Raw genomic sequence first — 10031 nt, 5'->3', positions numbered from 1 at the left:
CACAGAAATGCTCTCACTCTGATTTTACAGGAATCAAAGTGAACAACAGAAATAAAACTCAAGTAGCTTTTTTTTTTTTTTTAAAAAAAAAAAAAAAAAGGAAATTGCCAAAATCTTATGAATGATCACCTTTCCTTCTCAACAGCCACCTCCCTTGGATATCTGTACCTACTCCTTCATGTATGCAGACAACAGAACATTTTCTTCATAACTAAGCTTACTAATTTCATCACTAACCTTTTAGAAAAATAAAAACAAGCTCATCTTCCAGTACTAAAATCCATAATCTGGTTTACTCCTCCCATGAGTGAGTCCTTTACATTCAAAAGCACTCAGCATACACCATTTTAGTCACTTCTGGAAGGGGATGGACATGACAGTTGTGGTCCGTTCTTAAGACGGATGAATCGTTGTGGGCACTTCTTAACACAGCTGCAGAAGGATACCCAGAGCAAAATAAGACAATGTGGGGAGCCACCCAACCCCGAGGAACTCCACTGTCTGATTATTTTTCCAGCATCAGTGCAACAGGTATCTCTAACCTTGGTCAGTTCTCCTCATCAAGATTCTCTCCAGTTAGGGTTATATGGAAGGAATTTCAAAGCAACAGGTTATGTACAGACACATTAGCACTTTCTCCAAGATGGGGATGAAAAGGAGAAAATTCCTGAGGATGTGCATCCTCTATTCCACGTTCTGAATCCCAGCTTCCCCCCTTGACCTTAGAACGAGCTCTACAAAGCAGTATCTGTTATGTACATTAATCTCAGCTCCCTTCCTTAGGACAGTTTCCACTCAAAAGCTACAGGCAAATCCTGGGACAGAGACGGGTGTTGTGGAGGGGAGGGCTCCTTAGGATGACTCCCCAGAAGTAAGAGAACCTGCAGCTTTCTTCTTAGGGCGGGCTTTCACACTTTTTACAGGCAGCTGAGGAGAAAGAAAGAGGTATCTTATATTAGTTTACTGCAACACCGAGATGTCTAACAGAAAGAGACAAAGATGCAAAGAGAAAGTAGGACAAAAAAGCTACAGCACAGTGACCCTATTCACATCATCTATTGTTTCAAAAACACTATTTAAATATTTATGTTGTTGCTAATCAGATTACTCTCAGCATATCCTTCAGAAAACAATAAGGAAAGGAAGACATCATGAAACAGGAAATGCAATAGCAAATTGAAGTAAGTTGTCTTGGCAAAACCTTAGACATCACAAAAGTTCTAAGCAGTAACACCGACACAGCATTTTCACTGCATTAACTTTTCTGCTTTCTGATGACCATTCCTAATAGCCCAAATCATAGAAACATCTTGAATTAGTAATTCAAACTAAAGAATAAGCCACGTATGAAAAACGATATGCTTACAAAGGGCTTTACTGGAGTTTCTGTATTCACAATGAATGGCAGAGAGTCATTACAGCCTTTTCACAACTTCTGAGTCACTTCAACAATTTCCCACTAGAAAACATTTCTCCTTATGTTTCCCTGCCCACTTCCACTGTACTATGGAAGGAAGTAGAAGGGTCAACATAGGAGTAAGCCTTGGAGATTTAAGAAAGATCCAGACCTATTTTGAACACTCTAAAAATATCTACTGCCTAAATATGCAAACCTAGGTCCTGGCTTATGTAATAAAAATACAAAAACTATAGAAGATGACAGCAAGCAGATGGCAAGTCCTCTGATGTAGGACTCTAGCAGCAAACTCTCCAATAACGCTTATAAAAACCAGCTATTAAACACACAGACTATGAAGCCAGAGCCTTCTGACAAAACCTCAGGAATCAATGTCTGTGTTGGAAACAATTTATACACCTGCTCACCTCAGATTTTGTCATCTTCCTAGGAGCTTTGAGGCTCTGCGAACGTTTTGGCAGTTTGTCTCCTGCATCTTCATCTGATGGGTCTGTTCTAATCTCTGATGGGGTTCCATTAGGTCTCTGTGCCACGCCACTCTCCTCTCCTGAGGAGTAACAGGAAGCTAAGAGATGAGAAAATGGTTTTTTTCAAATATTTTTGAAAAGTCATATTCAGATGTGATTTTTAGACTTTACGTGCCGACATCTAATCTAAACTGTCCCATCCTTAAGGACCACATGGAAGAGAGATGTCAAAATTCCTTCAGGAGGACAATCCAGGTACAAGGATTTATTATTAGTTTGGAAGGAACAAGGAAAAAGAACAGTTTCTCCCAGATAATTTGCAAACTTGTAGTCTTTCAGAGACCTGGTGCATGAAGTCCAGGAATCCTCACTTGCTGGCTTACCAAGTGAGGCCTCACACAGTGGCCCAGCAGGGATTTTCTGTACCTGAATCCTCAATAGTTTCAAGGAGGCTTCCTCCAGAGGGGCGAAGCTGTGACTCATGGCTTTGCAAATGCGCAGCATCTTCGTCGCGGATCAGAGTGAGATCCTGCATGCTGAAACTTCGTAACTTCTCAGACAAAACTCCTTGGCCCTAAGCACATAAAAACTGGGGTCAAAGACACTTCACTTTCACCAAAATCATCTCATTCAGAAAAAGGAAGGTGCCACATTCCCCACTACAATACTATAAGACAAGTACAAAGAAACCAACATCACCAGAAAAAGGAAAAAAAGTATGCTCCCAAGACCGGGGAAGAGGTTAGAGCAAAATCCGTTCCACTCTACCTCTGCTCGTCATAAATCAAAGGACGAGATTTACTGCAAGGCAAACTGGTGTTAAGGTAAAACAGACAACAAGTACTAGCACCCCTAACTAACACAACTAATGCCTGGTATACACAGCTAAAGTACTGCCGAATTCCAGAGGGTCACTGAAGTTTAAACCACGTTTGTAGTGCAGGTGTTGCATTACCTTTGCAGCTGCAGTAACTGCTGCATTTGCAGCCAGATTTAATCCTCTTTTGCCAACTCGCATCATGGTTTCATAGCTTTTGTCACGAGCCTGAGTAATGTATTCATCAATTTCCTAAGAAAACAACATGCACCACAGCATTTAGCTACCAATGAAAAATAAAGAAACCAACAAATGCAAACACTTGATCAGTCTTCCCCATCATCATCTTTAAAACTCACCGCTCATCAGGGCACCTTTTTTTCTTTCAGTCTGCCAGACTAATCTGCCATAGATCAAATAATTGTATTTTTTCTGCTACTTACAGAAAGCTTATAAATGCAACTGTAACTTAAGGAATGCAATCTCCAAATTATCACATTTGAAACAAAGCAATTGCTTACAGTGAGAATGTGAAAAAACAGCCTGGCTACAGAACATATGGCTACTAACATGATTGAAAAAAATGTAACTACTGATAGTAGCTATAAGGGCTAAAGATGCTGGGACAGCCAAACACACTTTCTAAGCATTAGGCAAAATACTGGTTACATTATATTCTTCAGTAGGCTGCAGAATGACATAACTGTCAGAGGCAACCATTCTATGCCTACACACATCAGCAGAAGCTCAAATTATGCATCTGAATTTTCATTAAGATTCACAGCTGAACGAAAATTGAATCAACTTCCAGGCAGGTCAGTATGTTCCAACACGTGAGTACCTTCTCCTTATTGGAGAGCGTTGGGTGCACAAACTTCCTGTAGAGGACACTGGAGCCCTTGGTGTAAGGGGAGAGCAGCCAAATCACAAATGCGATTTTCAACTCGAAATAAAAGGGAAACCTGAGAGAAAGAGAGAAGGGGGAAAAAAAAAAAAAGAAAAAAAAAAAAAGAAAATAGGGAGAAAGATGGAAAACTGGAATCAAGATCATCACAGAGACAGATGGAGATAATTGGTAGACAGCAGCACAGGCAGAATGAGTAAAGAGAAAGTAAGGACTCAAACATAAAAGAATAATAATAATCAATATAACAGGTCAGAATAGCAGAATCCTCTCTGGAATCCTAGGACGCACCTTCCTGGAATTTCATTCAGTCTGGCATGCATAGCCACAAAAACTCCATAAACTGGGCACCTCTCGCCCTGCAAACACGCTGATCTCATCGCCACTCACCATTCTTTAGTTTGTTCAAAGACTATCTGCTGAATGCTACTATTGCAGCAGCTTCGTTTATTGGAGTTTTCAATTAAGTATCTCTAGAGCTCTCTAGTTGTTACTAACGCTGGTGGCTAAGAACAGGCAGCATAAGCCTTTCATCACTACTTCTTACTCAGTAAAGTCTCTGGGAAGATACAACAGTGGAGATTCAAATAAGCGAACACAAAATTCCCTGTCTCTGCTGGTATTAAGAGACTTCTATTTTCAGCGGTTCACTTTTAAGGCGAAGCTCTTGTATTTTTCAGATCTTTGCTTTCCCAGATTTTATGCAGGAAGGGGCAAAACAGTAGAGCATACGTAAAGCATATGTAGCCACTTCTTATTTCTTTAAAAGACATAACTCTGACTGGTCTGTAATCTTCCAGATGCATGCAAGACACTGACACTAAAGCAATTAAGAAAACGATATTTTGTTGTCACTGTTGAATGCCTCTGTTTGAATACTGCCACGCATGACACACAGTACTGAGGGACGAAAAGCTGCCTCACTCCACCCCTGGTAGTGGAAGACGTTTTCATCATGCAAAATCATCATCTCAGAGCAAAGGCATGCATCCAATCTGCTCCTCCATACAACAGACTTGCAAAGCAAAACAGGTCCTTTCCTTCTACCATCCTCCCCCCCAACCTTTTTTTTTTTTTTTTGTGCCTCTAACTTTATCACTTCATGGAACAGTATCTCAAAAATGTTTCATGTTATGAATGGATGAAACCCTCTTAAAGAGGCTGTGTCTATCCTAACTGTCTGAAATTAGATTAAACAGTTAAGACAGCAGCTTAGACACAATGTTTACAACCCCGCATACTTTATGGACATTGAAAACTCCTGCACAAGAGAGAAAGCTTATTCTTAGTACTACCTTAAAAAAAAAAAAAAAAAAAAAAAACACAACAAAAAAAAAACTTAAAAAAACCCTAAAAATAATAACAAAAAAAAAAAAAAACCAAAAAAAAAAACCAAAACCACCACACGCTACCAAAGTACTCACCAAGAAAGAACAATGTCTGTGAGTGTTTCTGCAGTGGTGAAAAAGGCAAAAACAATCCAGTACATCATCCACTTTACCTGCAAAAGAGCAATCACTCACATCAGAAAAGAGAAAAATAGCAAAATGTCCTCTCATTAGAGATGACTCATCACTTCCACACACTAAGAAGTCAGCAGAAACAAAAACCAATACATATATAATCGGCAGTATAGCTGCCAAATGTTACATTTAGTACAGAAAACCATGTAATATTAATGTTTACTAAACACATCAATATTATGTAAACAGTAACATAAAATATCATTAGATATATAACATATAATAATGGTGGGTGGCATCACTCAAGGGTTTGCATAAGGAATGGAACTATTTAACATCATTATCAGTGACATAGAGAGTAGCATTGAATGCACATACAGCAAGTTTGCAGAGGACACCAAGCTGTGTGGTGCAGTCAACATGCCGCAGGGAAGGGATGCTGTCCAGAGGGACCTGGATGGCCCTGAGAGCTGGGGCCTTGCAAATGCCACAAAGTTCAACAAGGCCAAGCATGAGGTCCTGCGTCTGGGCCAGGGCAATCACAAACATGAGTACAGGCTGGGCAGTGAGTGGATGGAGAGCAGCACTGTGGAGGATTCGGGGGTACTGAATGGAAAGCTGATGTTGATGAAGCGGACTTGCAGCCCAGAAGACCAATTGTATCCTGAGCTGTGTCAAAGGATGCATGTACAGTAGGCTGAGGAAGGTGGTTCTCCCCTTCTCCACTGTCATGGGAGCCCACCTACATACTGCATTCGGATCCCAGGTCCCCAGCATAAGAGAGACAAATTTGTTTGAGCAGGCTCAGAGTGGCCACAAAGATGATCAGAAGGCTGGAGCCCTCTGATCTATGAAGACAGGCTGAGACCTAACAGTGGCCTTCCAGTTTTTCATGGGGCCTACAGGAAAGACTGGGAAAGACTCTTTATTGGAGTGCAGTGGTAAGGACATAAGGTCACGGTTTTAAGCTAAGAGAGGGTAGGTTGAGATTAGCAGTTAGGAAGATATTCTTTGTGTTGAAGGCTGTGAGGCACTGGAACGTGTTGCCCAGACTTGTGGATGCCGCATACCTGAAAGTGCTCAAGGCTGGCTGGGTCTTTAGGCTACCTGATCTTGTAGTACACGTCCTTGCCCATGGCAGGGGGATTGGAACAATGCAATCTTTAAGGTCATTTTATGAGTCAATGATTACATTTGTTCAGAAAGGGTCAAAGTTAATTTGCATATGACACCCAAAATATCAGACTTACTCTGTTGCTAGAAAGAGACAAATTATTTACTTATCCCCAAGCTACACTATCCCTACCTCTTGCTACACTGCTTCCCTATAGGGGCTACAGAGTCACTACAATGTTTCCAACAAGCTTATATAAACATTAAAATATAGTACTGTTGGAGATAAAAGGTAGGGACTCTTGAGGATTAACAGTTGGTTCAAAGACACAAAAGAAAAGACAAAAATGGAAGGAAAAAGACAAAAGAAAGGATAAAAATTTCATTTTCAGAAAGAAAACAATATCAGAAAGAGGTAAGTACCATGGTTACATAAGTTAGCTCATGACACCCAGAAATAATCACAGTAGACTATAAAACTAAGCTCTGTCTTACCAGACCTTTGTAGTAGTAATGCAATGGTCAGGAAAACTGAGTGGAAGTGTGAAGAAGTAAAAAAAACATTGCTACGTTACTGTTCAAATGTGTGGTACGTTTAAATGTATGGCATATTCTCATGTTCAATAAGGGAAATGGATCTGGGCCTTGCCCTCTTCTTCTCTTACCATCATTTATTCTACCCCTCTACCCGCAGAGGAAAAGAAACGCAGTTAAATATGGCAGAGGACTGAAGTTGTAGGTCTAGAAGTCACTGAAGTGTACATCCTCAAAAGCTAGAAAAGCAGAAAGCATGGGGAGTGGCAGATAGGGAAAAATATTTCTTTATTTTCCTTATATTTCTAATCCACAGATTACTAACATCTTCAAAAAACTGACAATCAAGCTAAGCTATATTTGTTCTTTGATACATTAAAGAGAAGTCAGGTCCTTGTTGCTCAACAGATGAATAAACACCTATTTCAGCTGATTGCACATATGCACATAAATCGCTTCCCCAGTTCGCACCAATAACCTAAATCAACTCACTAAGTACAAAACCATAAATGAAATGTAGATCTATCAAAGCTACACACTACATGTAAAAGGAAAAGAAAAAAAAACATTTAAAACAGCGTAAGGTACCAGAGGCAGTCTGTCAAGGCTGGTTGAGGACTTGAATCTTTGTCACGGAGGGTAAAAGCAATTGCACTGTACTCGAACACCATTGCTGAACTGCATCTGGCATCTCAATCTGTATCACGGTAGCCTTCAGTGCATCATACTCTCCCCATAGATATATCTGCAAGGTCTTCCCCCACCACCTGTGTTGGTTCTTCAGCATTATGAGCAAGTGTAGTGCACAGACACAGCTAGCTTTATAACCACGCATCACAGCATTCAAGCTTTCCACTGACATTTCACATGAGTAGTTTGAACAGATATCATTCTCCCCTTTACTATGTTTAAACAAAACTTCTTTGTTCTGGTCCCTCTGCTTCTCTTGAAAAACACAAAGCCCTCTAAAGATTAATGATTTGGACAGGTGGAATCTATTATATACATGTTTAGTTCTGATATAGTCCTCTTAAGAATAAATAATTTAAGAAAAGATGGATTTTGTTATTTCAGATGTGTTTCCTTGAATCAAAGATCAGGTTACTAACATGTAATTAGCTGCCATTTTGGTTCTAAAAACTTTATGAAACTAGTACTGTATTGCATTTCTTTTTCATCACCAGATTAAGCAAGACCTGCTGCAATATAGGTAACATTTACCAAAAGAAAATCAAATCAGTGCAAGGTTTATAATCTGCAAGACATCGCATTTCTGTACCTCAGCAGTTAACCTACACACAGAAAATAAGCCAGTTCTTACTGTAAAGTGTGCCTACAAATTCAAAGACTACTTAGGGCCATGAACTCCTTAACTCTAACCCTAAGTTCAGTAAGGTTCAAAGTATTCCTGACTATACCTCTAACGCCAACTCCTAAACGCTCTTCTGGATGTCAGCGTATACTGAACATTGACATTTTTCCTTCTCTGTTGAAGGAAAGAAAGAAAGAACGGAAAAGTAAAAATCAGCTGAGCTAACTGTTGTTTTTAAAGCTTTCTACTACGAGACAATTTCACATCAGCCTCTATTACATTCTAAACCCCATGGGCTGAATTTTAGGTAAAGGCACAGGAAATGTCTAGGCAGTTTTATAAGACTAAAGCAGCATAAGAAAGATCCTGCAACATTTATCACTGACGTGCTGTTTTGCAAGTAGCAAACAGAGTTGGTTGGATGAAGAATCTCAGACTATACTGCAAAGCAGCATCAGTAAATTACGTCCTACTCAGTCACATTACCTCTCTTCTCTATCTGACTATTCATTACCCTAAACAGAAATAAATCCATCCTACCCATAAGCCAAATAACTTACTTCCACTAATCACCTTTGAACAACAGCACTTCTCTAAAGGTGGCACATTTCATCACTGAAAACCCCGTGGTGGTTTAAATAACACAATTGCAACAATAGCATAGGCACAGACAGAGAGAGAGAAATAATTGCAGGAAGGAATGGGAATGAAGACCCGACCAAGAGAAATTGTTGATAACAGCAAGGTAGATAAGAAAACACAAATCAGGCAAGATTGCTCAGGCCATTAGAAGAAAACAGAAGCAGTACTGAAAGAGATGTAGAACGACAGTGCATAAGAAAAGAGTTCAAGAAATAACTCGTCCCTGGACTTTCACGTGCTTCCAGACTGCAGTGTTTCCTCCCACTTCTCCTTCCTCAGACATTTCCTGGGAAAACAAAAAAACAAGCCCCCAACCCACATTTACAGCTTTAAGCCTCCCATTTCAGCACGCATCCTTCGCCAGCAACTTCTCCAAAGCCCGTCGGGGCTGCTCGTTAGGCAGCCTGGCCGACCCGGCAGCACTGCGGGGCGGGCGGCTCCCGGCACCACCGGGTCGAGCTGTGGATCGGCAGGGCGAAGGAAAGTGGAGGAGAGCGTTGGTCACACGGCGAACCCATACTCACGTATTCCTTCACGTTTTTCGTCTTCACGGCCTTGTAGGAGGAGTAAGCGGGGTAGAGCGTACCGAATATCAGCCTGCAAGAAGAGCAAACCCCTCAGCACCTCGCGGCTCCCTGCGTCCCGCACCGCCGTCGCCCCTGCCCGCCTCCACGGCAGGGAGCCCCCGGAGGCTCCCACTCCTCCGCGGCCGCCGCAGGAAAGGCTCGGCCGCCCCCACCGCAGCGGCGCCGCCCTTACAGGAGGCCGCCGCTCCAGGGCCGCGGAAGCCTGCGCAGAGCCGCCAGGACGCACCGCGGTCCCCCCCAGGGACGCGGGGTTCTTCTCCGGGCTGCAATCCGCGGCACCGCCGCAGCTCCGTTCCAGGCGGCGGCCGCGCCCGAAGCGGGGCACCCGGCCCTCGAACGCCCCGCGCATCCCTTCCTCCCAGACTGCGGTACTCACACCACGAGACGGGAGATGATCCAGGAGACCATGGCGGCGCCGGGCAGGGTCGGGCGGCGACACACGGCTCCGCGGCGGCGGGAGGCGGCTCTTAAAGGGCGGGTCCCGCAGCGAGCACCGTGCAGCCCCGCCCCGGCCTCTTACAGGGGCGGAGTCGACGGGCCGCATCGCGCCCCCAACCTCCCCGCCCCGTTCGGGCGGTGCCCGCAGCCGTTCGCTCCAGGCGCGAGAACTGCGCGCTCCCTGGGGGCAGAGCGGCCTCTCCCGGGCGGAGAAAGGGGAGGGCGGCGTGGCTGTAAAGAGATCCTGCCGGAAAGATGGTAGGCGAGTAACATGCACGATGTAAGAAAGGCTGCAGAAGAGGGAGCGATGACTTAAGGTGACAGATGCTTCAGGAGC

General features: G+C 43.0%; 1 protein-coding gene across 1 annotated transcript; it reads right to left on the bottom strand.

Annotated features, from left to right (window-relative positions):
- Nucleotides 1-852: 852 nt before the first annotated feature.
- On the bottom strand, nucleotides 853-9664 carry REEP2 (receptor accessory protein 2; the record flags this gene model as incomplete). The annotated part of the gene is made up of 8 exons (XM_079542518.1): nucleotides 853-927; nucleotides 1825-1982; nucleotides 2311-2458; nucleotides 2840-2953; nucleotides 3543-3663; nucleotides 5030-5106; nucleotides 9194-9266; nucleotides 9633-9664. The coding sequence occupies 8 exons, from the start codon at nucleotides 9662-9664 to the stop codon at nucleotides 853-855; spliced, it is 798 nt and encodes a 265-aa protein (XP_079398644.1).
- Nucleotides 9665-10031: the final 367 nt, after the last annotated feature.

Source organism: Tetrao urogallus (assembly GCF_951394365.1).
Source record: "Tetrao urogallus genome assembly, chromosome: 14".
Classification (NCBI taxonomy): domain Eukaryota; kingdom Metazoa; phylum Chordata; class Aves; order Galliformes; family Phasianidae; genus Tetrao; species Tetrao urogallus.
This window is presented reverse-complemented; position numbering and strand designations above follow the sequence as displayed.